At 39.5% G+C, this 19,480-nt stretch overlaps 1 protein-coding gene across 6 annotated transcripts in view; it reads left to right on the forward strand.

Annotated features, from left to right (window-relative positions):
- DYNC1I1 (dynein cytoplasmic 1 intermediate chain 1) overlaps positions 1 to 19,480 on the forward strand; it is a gene marked incomplete at its 5' end in the record, with an annotated part of 260,581 nt that overhangs the window by 14,008 nt on the left and 227,093 nt on the right. For 3 of the 6 annotated variants that reach the window (XM_080936204.1, XM_080936206.1, XM_080936207.1), the window contains one exon: positions 12,500 to 12,559. The exons of the other annotated variants lie outside the window; for them this stretch is intronic. In XM_080936204.1, coding sequence (XP_080792330.1) covers positions 12,500 to 12,559 — 60 coding nt within the window. The remainder of the gene's footprint in view (positions 1 to 12,499; positions 12,560 to 19,480) is intronic. 6 annotated transcript variants of the gene reach the window in all.

A 19,480-nucleotide genomic window follows, 5' to 3' on the forward strand; every position in this document is an offset into this window, starting at 1 on the left:
CAGAATTGGCCTGAGTTATACATTTGTATTTTTCTTTCAGAAATGAAATAGTCAGATCAGAAGTCCCTCAGGAGTTCCTGTCCAGTGGTGTGTTCAGACAAGAGCATCCTGTTTCAGAGGCCTCTGGAAGCAGTGGGCACTGCTTTCAGTTTTAGAAGAATGGAAGACTTGTGTGGGGGCAAAACTGGTTATTTTAGGAAACTACCCTTGTGATTTGGGGCAGCATATGTCTGCTGTCATCTGTTGATTTGAATGCTTCAGAAGGACTTTGAGGGGTGACAGTAATAACAACATAGTTGGATAAAATTTAACATTTATTTGAGAGCTGACATAATGTGGTCACTTTTCCTTGGGGCCCCACTGGCCTCTCCTTAAGACACTTGACTGTTTCTTTACAAAGATGTGGCTGTGTCACTTTGCTCAGCTTCGAGGGGTGCAGTTGGCAGCAGGAAATTCTATAACGGGCTCCATAGTTGATGAAGTCTCTTTGAAAACTTGCTAACCTGAGCTGTCCTGTGCTAAAAAGCTGACCTATGCTGTCACCACACTGAGGACGGTAGCACATACTGCTCCTCAAGACACCCCTCCTTTCACCTTCTTGAAAGGATGTGTGTGTGTGTGTGTGTGTGTGTGTGTGTGTGTGTGTGTGTAATTCTTGTTTAAACGTAATGAGTTGATTTGAAGAAGGGAGGCAGTTCCTTTTCACCAGAGTCAAACTCTAGTGAGTTTCACTCCATTATAGGCAAGTTCTGAAGAGAGTAGGTAGCTAAAAGCCAGAGAACAAATCCCTGTGAAAGTTTACTTTCATTGTTTCAACAGAACTCAAGAAAATTGGCAGTGAAATAAAAGAATCATTTCAAAAAGCGAACAAGCAAACAAACAAACACCAAACATGAAGTCTACCTGAGAAGTATGAACTAGGAATATCTTAGGACACTTTGTACCCTTGTTTTGAATGTAAAATTCCAGGCACACATATGTTTTTGGTTTAGTAAAGTAGGTGAATGTCACAGTATAAAAGAATATCCTGCTCCAGATTTTAGAATTCCATTTTAAGTGTTTTTTCCCTTAGAGAGAAGTGACATTTTTGAAGTTACTACCGTCTTTAACACCTCACAGAATTGCATGCATCCTGGGAAGGTGCTAACACCCCTGCCTACAGAAGATTGCCTATTTGCTTAGAATACAAAATATTTTAAGAGATTCAGGAATCCAGTTAACACATCTGTTCATAGCACAAGGTGTACATATATTCTGCTATTCCTTTGCCAGGATTTAAAGCTCAAACTGAAAATGCCTTCCGTGAACCAGAAGAAAATTGCCATACTTCACGTCCCTAAATAAATACTGAACTGTAAATAGAAGTTTACAAAAGTTTCATTTTACTCATTTTGAGAGCAGCAAATGTCTTAAATAAAAATACAAAGGAAGTCCCAATTATACTGGTATAAATTAAATATTTTAAAACTTCAAGTGTTATAATTTGTTTTACAATTTCTTATTTTTGGTTTTATAGCCTATTTCTCAGTCACAAGTTGTCTTTGAGATGTTTTCCTCTTTCTTTTGATGGATTTTAGTATAATTTCGGAGTTAATAATAATGCCCAAACAACTGGCTCTTAGAATTAAAAAATGAATTATATTAATAAAGCATTTGAAAGGGAAATTTCACTTATAAACATATTTTTATAAAAGCCTTAATCTGTAAAACTAGAGTATGGCACAGTGCACAGAAGATGCTATGTGTTTGATATGATTGATTGATAATTATTGGTTAAAAATGCAAGAGTAGCTAATGTATAAAAAGATCAAGGGGGAAGTGTAGTTATTACCACACATAGTTAGAGAGAGGATGCTTGATGAATCCAGACCCTGATTCAGAGGTTTAAGCCTAAGTAGGTTTCTCTATATGATAAAGAATATTAATCTGAACCCTTTAAATATGTCCTCTATGCACTAAAATTGAATAAAAGATACTTCTTCTCAGACCTTGAAGAAGAATGACTTCTGTTTATTTGAATTTTGTCTTCCTTGAGAAATAATAGTTTTTTGAAAATGAGAACTAAATTTGAAGTTGAATCCATGAGGTAAGAATTTTGGGAACAATTTTGAATTGATGAATCCATCACCATTTTTTTTTTGTTGTTTGTTTTTTGGTTTTGGTTTTTGGTTTTTTTTTTTTTTTTTTTTTTTTTTTTTTTTTTTTTTTTTTTTTTGCATCAGTAGCATCATTGAGTCATGGTGGGCATTGGTCACTTTTTAAAGTTCACACAGAACATAGTTTAAGTTCCTGTTTTGTCCCAGGCTGATTTACATGAGTTTATATAAGCTGTATATGTACCTTACATTATCTCAAAGGACTAATATAAATGCCTCAGAAGATTATGCTGAAAACGAAGCAAATGAATGTTGGAGAAGGACTTGGAAGCAGTGTAGTAGCATTCTATCTCAACAATCATTTTATTCTAACTTTTGATTTTCATTTGTACTTATCCTTTTGTGTGTATGTGTATACGTGTATATGTGTTCTATGTGTGTGTTCTCATTGGGAGTTACACGTGAGCATGTGCATGTACTTGTGAGTGAATGTTAGGTGCTCTCTTCAATGGCTTCCCACCTCACTGCTCACAACAGTCTTTCACTAACCCTGAGCTCACCAGTTCCATAGGCAGGCTGGCCAGTGAGATACAGTGATCCACCTGTCTCTATGACTCAACCCAACCACTGGTTGCAGACATGTGTAACACATCTGAAGATCTGAACTCTGGTCCTCAAGTTTATGTGTCAGGACCTTTTCTGACTGAGCCCATCCCCTCACTACCTGATATTTTATTTCTAGTAAACTATTTACATATTATAGTTATATAGTTTATATAATTATAAAACATAAACAAGTCAAAGTAAATATATAAAACATCACTGTCCTACCACCAGTGATGAGCGTCATACTGTATACTCTTTCATGTCATATCTGTGACATCTTATATACAATTTTGTAAAATATCAAAAACAGCTGCATATGTAGTTTTTATAGTCAAATATCTTTACTTTTTATTTCAGTTTTTAATCTTTACTCTAAAATCAATATAATCTTCTAATTTCCCTGATTGCCTCCAATATAGTCCCATAATACTTGGAATGGTTGCTGTCCTCCAGTTTATCTGTATCTTTAACACTTGGCAGAGTATCTCTGGGACTTTTATTCTTCCACATCTACCATCAGATTCTCTGGGACTTTCTGAACAAGATAAGACTTAGGGACTTTTGGCCCACTTTGATGTCATCTGTCATAGCAATATTAGAAGCCAAAGGGAAATTATCAAAAACTTCATAGGGATTTTAAAAAGTAACAAAATAACTAAAAGGAATCAAAAATTGAATAATAACATCAAACCGTGTTTTTTCAGGTATTCATACATTATCATTATTTGAGAAATTTTTCACAGAATGCTGTCAGTTTATTGGATATCAGAGAAACTAAAGACACTGGTTTAAAGCTGACCAAAATTCAGTCTTATTGGGAGCATGAGAGGGAGATGGCTCATCTAAGTTCAGTTCCTAGCATCTGTGTACTACACTCCAGTTCCAGGAGATCTAATGCCTTATTCTGACCCCTGAGGTTACCTGCACTCACATGCACATGTACACACATAGATATACATACTCATCTAATTAAAACTAGTAAGGCAGAAGGCATTTTTAAGTCACTCTCTTTGGCATCTAAGATTTTGATAAAGGTTTTCTTTTCTCCTTATGTTGCACATTAATTGATGAGTTAAAATGCTGACCTCCTATGGCTCTTTTACGGCAGAATGTGCAGTGTCTCTTACATGGCAGTACTCACAAATCGAGCATCTGTTTTGGCAATGGATGCTGTGCCTCCTTCCAGAGAAACCATTTGCTTGGCAGTAGGTTCTATGTAAGATTGGAAAGAACATGTCCTTGTAATATGCTGGTAATTCCTCACTTCATTTTGAGTCCAGCTCAAAGAGACATGCTAGTGGCTTTATGAGGCCTCAGTGGCAGGCACCTTGTATGAAGGCTTGTGTGTTAGGGGGAAGAGTCTTAGATGGAGACTAAAGAAAGGAGGCTTTCAAAGACAATCTGATAGAAGCATATATCACAATGTTCTGATCCAGTTTCTAAGAAAAATAATTTTTAAGAAAATAATAAGAAATAAGAAGATCCTTGTCTACAGCATTGCCAGTCCCAAACAAGAAAGTAATTAGGACTGAGAAGGAAAACATTAACTCGTTATCTAAATACCATCCTTACTTGACATCATTTTAATGTGACAGATTGATAGGATGGATTTTTTAAATTCCCCTAATTATTTAGCATTTTTCTTTTAGAAATGGCATCTTAAAAGCTATGTATCTTAGGAAGACACTGACTAAAGACTCATGCTAGGAACTATACTCACGTTAGCCTAAACTCGTTCCCCTGTCTGACTTGGAGCTAGTGAAGTCATGTGACCCCAGAGTTCAGAACAATTCTGATATACATGAGGACACTGTCCTGCCCTTGACCTGTTTCTCCATCTTGGTGAGAACAGGAAGCACATAGAAACCTGGGTTCATTAAAGTTGCTTAGGGCACAGAAGATGAGGACATCTTTTGATCCTCAGCACAAAACAGCAACATAGCCAGCACCTTAGTGATAAGTTTTCCTTCTTCAGTGTGGGAATAGATCTGAAATACCTTCTGAGAGCATATACTGGCTTCAGGACATGCAAAATTGAGTTACTTAACATATTGGGTCACACATACATACACACACACAAATATACACAGACATGAAGTTAGAAAGATGACTAGCTATAAAGAGGAAGGAAATCATCGGGAGTAAGAGAGAAATAAGAGAGGGTATTGGAGGTAAATCTAATAAAAATTCATTATATATATTATGAATATATATAATATATATCACAATGAAATATATGCTGATAAAAACAAAAGAAATATGTGCTGAATTAATTATAAAAATGCTTTGATGAATATTTAAAAAGTGAGGCAGACACACTCTGATTCGTTTCTTTTTATTTTTTTGAAGAAGAAATAAAAACTATTCATTTACACCACACTGACCATCATACTGCACACCCATGCACAGGACAGGCAGGTATGAGCCTTCACTGGATCATTCATTCATCACTTCTGTCAACGAATAGTTGAGACTTCACACTCTGCAATACACTATGCCAGATCTTCAGGAAACACCAAGTTGATTCTTTCTTAGAGAGAGAGCCTACTTCCAGTCGATTTAATGAAGCCATCTAAGGAGATGTTGTTGTAATTTATAGCTCTCAAATATATGTGTTTATAGAGACGAACAGCAATGGCATAAAGCACTATTCAAAGATCACCATTAAGATATTTGTAATATTATGATTGGGAGAGGTGATTTAAACTCGTTATTACCGTCCATCGTGATGTATTAGATACTTGGAAAACGTTTATTCGTGTATGTGTCGGTAGCATACATGAATCTGGATGAGACTGGTGGAGGATGGATGTCCGTGTTCAGATGGAAGCATGACCAAGTCAAGGCGTCTGTGGTCCAGAGAGGGCCAAGCACACTGGGCAAGCCCAGTGAGGGTGGATATTACTTCAGAAAAAATTCCTGGGCATTGCTTTAGGAATCAAAGCAAAGAGTGGTGATTGTCTTTCAGAATCACAGAGCCATTCCTAATGTCAACTGGATTGTTTATGTACCAAGAGAATTTGGTGAGCAGCCAAGGTACATCTCTAACTCACATCTCCTAGAAATACAAATTATTTCAAAATGGTGTTACTCTAGGTAAATATATTTTAAGCTGAGCCTCCCAGTAGGCACATGTTTTGGAAAGGTTGAGCTTGGAGAGAGACATTCATAGGATGTAGACTAGGAATTAAACAGAAGATAAATATCAGACTCTAGGAGACCAGTGTAGACCACTAGTTTCCACACATGCCCCCATCACTCAAGGCACATAGAAGCTTGTTACTAACCCAGGGCATGATAAATCTGAGTTGAGTCCTGGGATGTGGCATTTTTATAATGTTTTCAAGATCTGCCCACTCATGTGGAGAAAAAGTCTAAATTAGGGTTATGGGGGTAAATAGAGAACAGAAAGACAGAATAGGTGCCGAAGGGTAGGTTTGTCAACAGACACAACCAAAGCATATTTCAAACGGTGGAATGTGGAGTTTGGCAGTGATAAGGATGTGGATGGTCAATCAGTGACAAGGGCCTAAAGTAAGGGCACAGAAGTTAAAAAGGATAGAATAACTCTGACTAGGCAGCATGTCTCGATACAGGATGAAAAAGGAGAGATTTAAAATCAGAAACAGATGTTGAACATGGGATTTGGTGACCCAGGAATTCTCATTGTGATCATTGTCATCACCATCTTCTTCCTTCCCTAATACAACCTTTTATGATCCAGTCTTACGTACAGACTGTGTTCCATTAAATACAACCTGTCCATGGGGCAGTTCAGTTACGGCTCTTGGTGCCTATTAGCATATTACCTAAAGACTATGCCAATTCAAATTGTCAACAGCCATGTTCCAGTGGCTCAGCTGTACTAGGAGTTAACATCACACATGACAGTTCTTAGCCACTGTATTCCAAATACTTATTGGACATTTTCTTATTAGTCAGCACCCAGAAAGGGTATGAGCAGAGATGCTTTCTGCTTTCGACTCTGGTGTGTAATAAAGATGGGAAAAGCAGAAACATGCCATGCATGGTAAGAAGGACACAGGAAGCAATTGCTCCCCAGAGAGCCATGCATACACAATCAGGATACCATGTCTTTTCCATTTAAAATATACTTCCAGCAGATGGCAAAAAAAATGTTTTTTTTTTTTGTTTTTTAATTTTTAACCTCTCTGATAACCTTAAAGTGAGTAAATGAAGTCAGACCATTGAAGAAGGAATGTTACCAGGAGTTAGAGAGTTGTAGGTTAGCAAAGGTTATAATAGAGATGAAATTCTGATAGGTTTTCACAAAACCATTGCTATATTGAAGATTTTTTTTGTCTATTCTTGAGTTTTACAAAATATATACATGGAAGAAACAAAATGACCCTCTAGTTGTAAACTGTTATATGGTAGGAGGTTCAGGACTAGATATAAGCAGGTGCACAGTTGTCTGGCACAGTTGAACTTGAATAAGTGATTATTGTACATGACATGGGAGGCTTCTGTGCCTAGTATTTTATACAAAGCTGAAAAATGCGGCCTTAATATGTATGTCTATAGTTGCCAAGCTGGATGTGGGAGCCTAGGACCACAGTGTCCTTTAGTACAATGCTGGTAATTCCTATCTGAGCAAACTGAAGGTCCTTTGAGAGTTAGTCAAAGAAGCCATCTACAAATGACCAGAATAGACAAACAATGGCATTAAACAAGGCTGTTTCTCCAGGCAAAAATCTTGGACAGAAATCTAATAGACTTAGTTTATTAAAAGAACAGGAGGAGAAAGAAGAGGATGAAGAAGAAGGAAGGAGGGAGAAGGGGAGGGAAGGAAAAAAGAGGGAGGAAGGGACAGAAGGACGGGGTTCTAATGGAAAAGAATTAAGTTGGTCCTCCTAAAACTAGAGAAGACTGAAGACTGAGATGTGCAAGAGATATGTGCAATGGTGGATGTTATTAGACAGATGAAGACATTCTGGAGAAAAGCCAGGGGAGTCTATAATGTTTAAACATCGATTTTCCCCTCTGCTAAATTCAAACTCTGCCAGCCATCTGGCTTCAAGGAAGATGGTATTTAAGGCAAGAAGACAGTTGGGTTAGCGTGCTTATTTGGCCTAAAATTATTATTCTCATGATAAATTAGTTAGTTGGTAGCTAAAATTTATGGGGCCTTATAGAAAAACTCACCCATCATCTCCAATAAAACAGGCACTGGGAACAATGGCTATATGTCCAAATCCTACTCTAGTATTCAAGGGCCTAGTCAGATGGGATCTCTGATCTCCATGAAGAAAGAGTATTTCCCACACTGGTTCCCAAAGGATAGAGGTAGCCCAGTCCACAGAAGGACCAGAGGAATCACTTAGTAAAGCAAATTTATAACTGCTATTATCTTTAATAACTTCTATAACATTTAATGTATGTGAGTACACTATTGCTCTCTTCAGACACAGGAGAAGAGAGCACTGGGTCCCATTGCAGATGGTTGTGAGCCGTCATCCATTACTGGAATTTGAACTGCGGATCTCTGGACCAAGAGTTCATGCTCTTAACTGCTGAGCCATCTCTCTAGTCCCCCCTTTAAGACATTTATTTAGTTATATCTAATATTAATTGAAATTTTAAACTGTGACAAGCCATGCTCAAAGAATGGGAATTGTTTTCTTCTTGGTATATGTTATCAGTCCATAATTAGCCATGAATATTCATATGTCTAATTTCCCTATTTAAAAGTCACACTCAAATAGAGTTCCCACGGCCACTGTACACCTGGAGTGCCATTGCTGTGTCATGTTTTGTGTTCTAACTTGTCCTATGACACCCTTTGTCTACATTTCATTATCCCATAGAGAACAGTGGTTGGCTGAGAAGTTTTTTTCTCCTTTATCACAGTATCTTATATTTTAGGACCTCAATAAATGTTTATTGATTCTGTGAGTGAATTTCCTGGTCAAAAAAATTCTGTATCCTATGCACATTAAATGACCCACCCCCTTCCCAAAATAAACCCTGAAAATGACACTAATGTCTTAGTAAATGTGGTAATTTCCACATGGAAAGGGTTATGGTAACACTTTATTTAATTTATGGTTGTAATATTAAGTTCATTTTTATAAATAAATTTCCTGAAATATTCCAAATCTTCTAGGAGCTATATACTGAACTACCATTATATTTTCAATGATACATTGACTTGATATGGTTACAAAGTAATATTTCTGTCAATTGGCTCAATAAAAATATTCCAGAATGAGGATAACACGTTAAAATGAAGTCTAATAATGTTCTTATACTGAAGGGCTTTAGACCTGCTTCCTCTTGCATTGGGTACAAGAGACTGTGTGATGAAACACAAGCTACACCCAGAGCCCAACACATTAAGGCCCAGATGCAGACCCCGAGGGAGCTGCCTCTCCCCTTGTAGCTTCTCTGTAAGTTTACCCATAGAAAATGTGGTGATCATTTAATAACAGGGTCCTCAGCCATCCTTGAAAACAGAAAGCAATGTTTGCCTAGTTAGGGAACTGACTATGAGTTCCTTTTTAATTATATATATATATATATATATATATATATATATATATATATATATATATATTATACTCTCAGTAATCTGACCTCTGTACAGATCATAATGGGAAATATGAAAAGACAATAAAAGTAGCGCATGTGATCATGTCCTGGGCTTTACTCTTCCTCCTCCTCCAGCTTTCTGCTTGTAATAAATGGCCCTTCTTTCACTGACAAGAGTTTTGATGGAGTAGAGCACATTTATTTGCACATATCACCTCTGTTTCTCTAGTTAAAATGCAAACACTGGGAGCTTGAGAGACAACTGAGCAGTTACAAGCATGTGCCACTTGCACCTGAGTTTGGTTCCCAGCAAACATGGTGCACAGATCACAATGACCTGTGACTTCAGCTCCAGAGGCTCCAACACTTTCTTCTGGGCTTCAAGGATTCTGTATTCACACACACACACACACACACTCACTCTCTCTCTCTCTCTCTCTCTCTCTCTCTCTCTCTCTCTCTCTCTCACACACACACACACACACACACACACATCACACACACACACTCACTCTCTCTCTCTCACACACACACACACATCACACACACACACACACACCCCACAGGCACATACAAACACAAATGCACATATGCACATAGTTAAAAATATAATGAATATTGTAAAATGCAAACATCAGACTGAATCTTTACATTCTAAGTCGATGATTCTGATAGAAATTCTAAGGCAAGTAGCCTTTCTAGGGGACCAACAGGTCCATGTAATGTGTTCAGCAGGCAATAGCACATCTAGCGCTCTGGAAGCTGCATTCTTCCCATGACAAAGGGGCATAAAATGTCAGGAAAGTTTACCCCACCCAAACAAAACCTGAAGGCACCTTGGCCATGATCTGAATCCACCCCAGACGTGGAAATGCCTTGCAGTCAGTAAGAGTCAGAAGCTGCCCTTCTGTCTGTACCTGAAACAATACCGTTAAGTTAGATCCCCAGAAGAGCTTATAATGGCTTCCATCCCAGCTACTGTTTGAACCAAAGTGAACCTGGCATCTAGACCAGGCGGAGCCACTTTGCTTCAGCACAGAATGGTTCCAGAGTGATCGTTCCTTTCTCTGGCCACAGGTGAGAGGCATTAAGGAAGATTTCAGTAGTTTCAATGCCTGGATTTTGCCCCAGGCATTCTGGTTCTTTTTGGTCTGGAAGTGGCCAGTCTAAAGTGAACTCTCCTTTGGCCGCTCATGGGACAGCTGAGGAGTTGCTATGTTTCCTATTTGCTGACAACTGAGAAGCTTCTCCTCAGTCCTCCTCCAAAGGCTGCCCCACAGTCAGCCTAGCACTTCCCACTGGGAATGTGCTACTCAGACTCTTGCCCTCCACCCCAGAGCTACTGAAGTTCGAAGTGTGTGTTTTGGATGTCACTAAGACCTCAAGGTCAAGATCCGGATAACATCCGTGGAGCAGCAGCATTCAGATCTCCTGAAAACTTACCCAGAGTGTAAAGTTCCAAGTCACTGCAGCTCTGTTAGGCCAGAGATGGCAGATTAACAAAACTTTCAGGCATCTGCATTAACCTTGACTCTTTAGAATTGCTGGTCTGAGAAACAGCGTCCAGAGCTAAACAGGAAATCTCTGTAACTTCATCCTTCTGTTTTCGCAGTTAGAGCTGACAGAACTCTCAGACAGGCAGGGACTCAAAATATATTAATATATTTACTGGTATGTATATATATGTATATATATACAGAGAGAGAGAGAGAGAGAGAGAGATGTATATATGCAGTTACTGATGATCGAACATCGTTTGAGCTTCCTAAGGTCATCTAATCCATGCAGACAGAGAAAGACTCGTTCATTCGCTCAACAAACATCCCACTAGATTAGCACCTGTAACAGGCACAGTTCTCAGTGTGTTCCTGTAATCTGGAGATGTGATTGCATCTGCCATGCAGAGTCTCAAGTTCAGAATCAAACAGTATCAGCAGTGAATAAAGGGGTAGAGAATGAAACGTCAGGAAAGCACGGATACTATGAAGAATGGATAGCAGGATAACCAAGTGCCACTTAAGATCAGGTAGAGAAATGGAAGAAGGAACACAGGAGCCAAGGTTTGAAAGAAGAGAGTATCTAAGCCACACAGAAATGCATACAATTTATCTTAAAGTCGGAGAGGAAAGGGGGGGGTTATAAATAATTAGTTCAGAGCCTACCACAAGCACAGCATACATAGCCTTATAAATCAGAGTAAGTCTCTACAACAGGAAAACAAGGAGGAATTCTCAAACCTTAACATGTTCACAGCAACCTGGGAACCTTGCAAAGCTGCAGTGTAGAGCCTGTGGTATAGGGCCGGAGTGCCTGTTTCTTAATGATGTCTCAAGGGATGCTTAAGGCCATTGTTTTATAGAATCTATTTTTATCAAGCAAAGGGGTACAGTGGCTGGGGGTTTGAACAGCATTCCCAAAGTCACCCAGTTGGTAAGTCAGACCAGATCTGAAGCATGAATGCCCAACAGAAAGACAAAATGCCTATCAATGGTCTTCTCTCAGGTCTCATGCCAGTTTTACTGGGACTAATTCTTTGTTGAAAACTGAAAAGAGCCTGCCTGAAGGTCTCTGAATATACTCTGTTTAAGATGGAATAGTTACCTCATCTTATTAATAGAAAGAGAAAGAAGATGCCATTACTGACATTCTGTGCTATGTGTTTTAAAACATAGAAAATATAAGACGTACTTAATCTCTGGTATCTCAGAGACAAATGGGAACACAGGCAAACATTTTTCTACACGCTGTATGGATGAAATAATGCGTCGGTTTCAAATGCCATGGCACTATATTTGTAGTAACTGACCTGAGGGAGCCAACTGTTCCCCAGACCCTGCCGTCACACTCCATTAAGTCTGACTTCCCCAGATATTACTGTCCTTGTCCATCTTTATTTAATTCTCTTCGCTCCATGGAAGAACTTAGAGCTCTAAGATGTGTGTGTGAGGGGTCAGGGGAGAACTGTGCATCAGTCCACACACTGAGGTCAATGAGTCTGTAGTGCGTGCGTATTCACAATGCTGGAGTAATTGACTATAGGCTTTTACCCATGGCAACAGACATACCTTTTGATGTTAAGCAGCTATTCCTAACCTTCTTTGTCCTAATCCCTGGGGGTGGAGGGAATGTTCTGTGTGTGTACCGTATATGATGTTGCCTTGAAGAATGACGTGGTTTGGTATGTTCTGTTGCCCACGCTCTTTGTTAATTCTCTGTGTTCTTTTTCCTTTGTGCTGCGCCATTAGGACCCTGCAGTGGGACACAGACCCCTCAGTGCTCCAGCTGCAGTCAGACTCAGAACTTGGGTATATGTCTGCTCTTTTGTTCCTTCCTTCTATGATTTCTTTGCTGTAGTTGTGTTAAAATGCTAGAGCTCTTAAAATGTTGCTCTTGCCTTCCTCCCTTTGTTGACACTTCCAGTTTCATAAGATTCTTTTCTTCTGTTAGTTTTCCTTCTACAGCTTGGGCTAAAGTCTCTCTTTGTGGACAACACCACAAAAAAGATGACTTTAGCTCACCCCTTAATAACTGATCAGTGCAACTGACACTGATCCCAAGGACAATTAAAAACCAAAGCCCATAACTTCACTTAGAAGTGTGCCACATAAAGTCCAGAATTGGGGATACATGTGGCTTTATCCTAACAAAGTTCCCCGCTTACTAACAACTAATCATGTCTGGGATCAGTATTCAAATGTTGTGTCCTGTTTGCGCTCTTTCCTTTTCATTTGTTAAGAGAACTCACAACACACTCTTAATTTCAGTTAAATTATGAAAAACAACTATATTTCTGTGAGCGAATAAGTCAGCTTGACCACTAATTCAAATATTTGTTGTTAGGTAATGTCTCAGAAAGACCATGTGTTCAGATGATGTCTTTCGTGGGTTGAAAGGTAGCTTCAGAGTTGAAAAGTCACCCATCAGGAATGAAACACACAGGCTCTAGTTTCTGTTTTTATTTTCCCTTAGAAGATTACAGTTAGCTGTAGTCACACATGAGATGTTTTCCAAGGAATGCTTTTGCAGTTCCCTCTCAAGCTCAGAAGAACTGAGTATGTACTTTTCCAGCTTCAAGTACAGTTAAAGCAACCTGAGATCAGCCATAATAGCAGTATCTACAAGGAGACTGAGAAAGACAGTCATGGAGAACATGGCTTCCCCTCCCTTCAAGCTGACATGAAGGCATTTACCAAGCATAAGACTGGATACCTCCAAAAAATAGATACCTCAACATTTTATAACAGTATTTTCTTAAAAACAAAATAAACCAGTGCATCTCCGTAGGGGTGTTTGTTTATTTATTATTTATCCTGAAATCTTTAGCTTGCTGAGCCTGTGCCTCTGGGTTTCCTTCCACTTCAGCACCTACTGAGAAGTTCAGGTTAAATAGCATGTGTGTGAGAACCTTTGTGTATGCAAGAATGTATAACTGACTCTCAGTGATGCTAAACCAAGGACTATAACACCTTAGCTAACAAGCACATGAGCTTTAAATATGTTCAGAAGATAGCTGCAAATTTATTTTAAAAATTTTAATTACTAATTTTGTGGTTACTTTTTTAATTAAGATGACTACATTGCAGGCTATTTTGTCAGACCATCCTTTATGTATGTGTGTGTGTGTGTGTATATATATATATAATAGAGAAATGTAAGTATGTGAAGCAGAGAAATAACCAGTACATCCTAAGTTACAGTTTTCCCTCTTTCTGTCAGGCACTATGTTTTGAAAGATAAACAGACAGAAGGGGGCAGGCAAAGGCTGTACTCTGCACCTTCAAGTTGACGCATTGTAGATGTCAGCCATCTTGCTACATTGTATGTGCTGATGAGAAGTAGTTAGGGACTTTTATACCTTGATCTGTTTTCCAGGTGGAAACTGAGCATGTTAATGAAAGCATCCTGGAGAGAGGCAGACCTGGTAATGTCTCCTTACCTGCTCCATCTCACCTGGAGCAGAGGTAAAGAGGTATGAGGTCATGCACTGAGAGGGGCTAGTCTTAGAAATTGTAAGGATTTATCAGAGAATATGGGAGAAAGACTATTTTAGTCAGGTTATGATTTTCAAACATCACACCATGACATTATCTCCTTTTAGCCAGTCTGATATTTATGGTGCATACCAAAGCTTATGAAATGCTCCACAAGCAAGAAGATTTTTCTGGAGGCAGTTTTATCTCCCCATCTTGAAGTCTGTGATTTTCTCTGCCCCTTCCTTAAGAGCTGCACTGAGATAGAAGTGACAGAAAATGCTATATATGAGCTATTGAAATTGATGTTGTCTTGCTTACATGCTTGTCAAACTGTCACTGCCATCAGCAAAGCCAACAGTTGCCACCCTGCCAGAAGTGTTTTCTACCTCTGCTTGGATTTGCTCAAGTTAGTTATTTCTTCTACTTATTTTGTATTTAATTTGCATTTGTTTGGACTGATTTATTAAAGTGGAAACAGAGGCTATTTCTATGCCTGCCTCTCTCCTCTTGACCTTTGTATTATTGTTTCTAAAAGTTTCACTTTTGTATGTGTCATGAAGCACATAATCCATTTGGTCTTTTATGCAGCCGATGATCTTAGAAAGTGACTTCAGGGACAAAAGTAGTATTCATTCACACAGTTCACAGTTTTCTAATGTTCTTCATTCCCTTGTATAAGTCTGCATTTCTACCTTGTAATTCTCCTTTTTGTCTTCTTCTTCTTCCTCCTCCTCCTCTTCTTCTTCCTCCTCCACTTCTTCCTCTTCCTCTTCTCCCTCCTCCTTCTCCACCTCTATGGATTTTTTTTCCCCGTAACCTGTCAACAAACTCACTAACAAGTTCTGCTTCATCAGGTCAACTGTTTACCAGTTCAGAATGTCTTCTGGTTCTATGGTATATATAGTTGGTCCCTTTTTAAAATGTCTATCTCTTCATTGAGATTCCTCCCATATAAGATTTGTACTGCTTGCCTTGAAGGCATTGAACTCCCAGGTATTGTCCTCATGATGGGCACTTTGAATCCTCCACTGGGTAAGACATATGTCTCCGTGTCAGAGGTATTGCTTCTGTAGATTCGGGTTCTTCTTTTGAAGAAAGCATATGTCCTTATCTCTCCATTTCCCTTAGCTAGTTGGTTTGGGCACATTAGGCAAAGCACCACTTCTCCACATAGTCTCAGGTCTGCCCTGAGAGGAGATGTTCTCCTTCACCTCACCTAGAAATCCTGGGTATTCCCTAACCTCTGTGCTCATACAGGCTGACATCCGTTTTCCTTGGTGGTTCCCTGGAGGATAGAAAACACTTACATCCATGTGCACCTTGACACTGGAGAGGTAGGAGGCAGCCCCTCCCAGGACAGCTGGACAAGTTGGGTTGCTCGTCTTGTTGGAAAAGGCATGAAAGGAAGTGTGCAGTATGTCTCTTTCTAAGAGGGAACTAGGCTTTACTGTGAAAGCAAGAGGAGTAGAGTCAGTGTGATCCCTTCTGTCTGTAGGATCCCTTCTGTCTGTCGGATAACTCTAGAAAATGCTGTGTATTGCACACTAGCTCTACTAGAAGCTAAAGAAAGACTCTGGTAAATTTCTTTATGCTTATTTAAATGACACTCACTTTAAAATACGTTAGTTATTCTTTGCAATCTACAAGAGTTGAGCAAATGTCAGTCCCCAACAGCATTCAGATACAGGCAAATTGGAGGCCAGATATTATAATAGCAAACAGACTTTGGATGCTAGATGGGGATCTGATTCTTCCAGAATGATCCTAGAGAACAGACTTTATTGCTGACTTCAGCTGCAGAGTTGATCCACATAGGAAGTATCCACACAATCATCTCAACTCCAGGGACTAAGATTTCTTATCTATTGGGCCCAAGAAGCCAGTGACTTCTTCAACAGCAGCTGGAAAAGGCATGGAAGGAAGTATGTAGCATGGCTCTTTCTATGAACTAAGAACTAAGAAGTAGGCTTTACTGCTAAAGCAACAGGGCTAGTGTTAGTGTAAAGCCCCCAGAGATGCTAAGAATCCCTATTTTGTTCTCTGTAGACCTAGGGACTAGTCACTGAGTATCCAGACCTCCAGCTCCCAGAATAGACAGGTTAGAGTCAGACATCCCAACATCTGGAAAAGCAATGCTTACAACACAGTTCATTCCCTTCCGGCTAGAAGACAGTCTCATTTTTATCATTAGAATAAAGTTTGTGGTGTAAAGCCTGGGGTAGGTCCATACTTTCAGAGGATGGGTACTAGCCTGTCCCTTTATCCTTTGGATACAAACAAGTTAAATGCCAGACTTTTGGGCAGCAGCTAAAATTGTCAGATATTTGATATCCAATCTTTTTCTTTCTGGGTACAAGCTGGAATTAATATTTATGGCCTGTTGCTCTGTGCTGAGCAAGGACAAAGATATAGAAAGAGATCTGCATACTTCTTTAAAGCTGCCTCCCCTGCCCCCGTCCCCAGTGATCACAGGTACCTGTGCATGCTGAACTAACTGGACCTGCACCCAAGGCAAGTTATTTGGTAGCAGCCTTACAAGTGTGGCCCAAAACCCTTTAGTCCTCAGGAAGAAACAGAGGTGAGATTTGTTTTCTGATGTCTGGGGAGGATTTATGGTGAGACTGTATCTCAGCTTCTCACACACTGATTTTGAACTGGGCATATTTTCAGTTTTCCAGTGTATAGACTGTCAGATGTTTCTGTATCTTCTCAGAGTATGTTGGCTAATATCAGGTGTCCCGGTAAAGAGAGGGAAGGTCCTGAGCCTCCTGCTTTGCCATTGCCTTTGGTTTTCCCTCTGGTTTGGTATTGCCTTTTCCTTTTAGGGTTTTTTTTTTTTTTTTTTTTTTTTTTTTTTGATTGTTTGCTTTTGTTTTATTGCCAGTAGAAATCACAGGTATATTACTTTTGTGAAAATTGATTATATTTGAATTTCTAAAGTATCGAGATTTAAAATGAACTAATTCAGGGGACTGAAAAGAATGCTCAAAGGTTAAGGGAACTTGCTGATCTTGCAGATGACCCAGGTTCAGTTTCTAGCAGCGAAATGGTGGCTCACAACTATCTATAACTCCAGTTCTATGGGATCTGATGCCCTCCTTTAATTTCTATTATCTTGTGAATGTATGCAGAGCTGTACACTCAGGCATGCATGCACACACATACATGCACACACACATGCACACTAACACACAGTAAGTACTTTTTTCAATTAAATCAATTTATTTCTACTAAATTTGCTCTGTTTAGATTATTTGTTCAACAAATTATTTTTCAAACACCTATTTAGTTTATTTAAAAACCACTTCATCTTTTTGGGCTTTGCTTTTGGGTTACTTATTTATTTGGGGGCTTTTTGGATTCAGTATCTTTTCCTCCTCAACCTGACTCACTTCCCTTCCATAGACTCTGTCTATCTCCCTAAAGAGTGGACGTCAAGTGACGACACTGCCCCCCAACCTCTACCTAAAAGACAGCACAGAACATCGGTACTGTAATCTCTCCTTCAAACGGCCCCAGTGAACCCCAGCTCCACGGGGTTCACTCCTTGGCTTCCTTGCCTGTGTGGTTGTTGACCTACATCTTCTGACCCTCCCACTCTGCTCTCTGGATTACAGCACCGGTCACCACATTCAAATGTTTCTACAAGACATTTCAGACGAGCTCTTGCAACCCTCGGCTGTGTGTTTCTGCTAACAGGACAAGATCTGTATGTTCTACATAATTCTCCTGTAGAAATCTGGACCTGCATGGAGCCTTAGCAGACTGATAGAAGCAGAGGAGATATTCTCATCCCCAGAGAGTACCTAGAATTGTCAGCAATCATCCAAGAATCAGGTCATTCTTCCCTTGGGCTTGGTAGTATTCTGATATAGACTATTGGTGCCTATGAATTCTCATTGCCTGATTCCCCCTGGAGTCTACCTCTTCTTCCTAGCATATATACTACATACCACATGGGTCTGCTTCCCTATAATGGCCTGGAAATGCTATGGGGACCAGACTGGTATAATTGTGGGGCTTATCTTGGTGTTTTTCCTATTATGTGCATTTTTTTGTCATAAGATTTTTTATTCAGACAGCTGCTGGTTATCATTTTAAATAGAATGGTATATCTGGTCCAACAAGTTCATCTTGGATCAAAGCAGAAATGATTTGCCCTTGATTCTGGATTTGTATGTTAGCTCTCTGATCCACATTATCAGCTAGCAACAGAGAGAAATCCAAAAGGTGATACGGAAATAAAAATAAATAAATAAGTCCTCCAAGAAAATTACAAATAAAGTGTGTGTGTGAGGGGGTGGGCATAGCCTGATGGTTTGTTTTAACCAGGCCAGTACTTGCTGATGTACAAAAATATGTTTCTTCTTCAGACTACCACCGTGGTGGAGTGTGCAAAGTAGAGATGCTGGGATAAATGAAGTGATGAGCACAAGGAACAAACGAAGTTCCCTACTGAAAACAATAGCAGCAGTCGTCATGCAGGCAAAGAAGCACATGTGAAGCTGTGTGTGCTCTTTATAAGAAGCAGAGCAAGGGGGATGGGATAGGGGCTTTCTGGAGGGGAAACCGGGAAAGGGAATAACATTTAAAATGTAATAAAATAAATATCCAATTTAAAAAGAGAGAGAGAGAGAGCTTAAGAAAGAGTGTCGGCACAAGGTGCTCAGTCTCCGGGGAAATGAAATCCCTTCTATGGAAACAGAGTGAGTCTGGACAGATAGGAAATCGTCCTAAATCATGAGCAAAGATTAGCTCTGAATCGTTCAGCTCAGGAGAACAAGTCTTGTGTGGCATCTGCTTGCTCTGCAGAACAGACTGTGGGTAGGGGTGCTCCACTGTTTGGAAGAAAAGGCAGAATTGGGAAGAGGTTCTCAATAAGAATGTGGTTGCCCCTTCTTAAGGGGGAACTAAAAAAACCTTCTAGTCTTTGATTTAAAATAAAAAAAAGACGAACTTCAGTTTGATCCATTTATGTATTATTGACCTTGTTTTCTTTTGTGGTGCCCGGTATCAAACTCAGACCCTCACACATGGTAGGCTACATATGTGTTAGGCAAGTGCTCTGCCTCAGAGCTAAATCCCCAGTCCTGCCAAATAGTCTTCTGTGTGTTGTTTAGATCTCTGTGGATTGAAATAATTTTCAATGTTTCCATGGAACCTTACATTTTAGGGTCTCTATGGCTGGGAAGAGTCACCATGACACAGCAACTCTTAGAAAGACAAACATTTAACTGGACCCACCTTACAGTT

The sequence above is a fragment of the Micromys minutus genome (genome assembly GCF_963924665.1).
Source record: "Micromys minutus genome assembly, chromosome: 23".
NCBI lineage: Eukaryota > Metazoa > Chordata > Mammalia > Rodentia > Muridae > Micromys > Micromys minutus.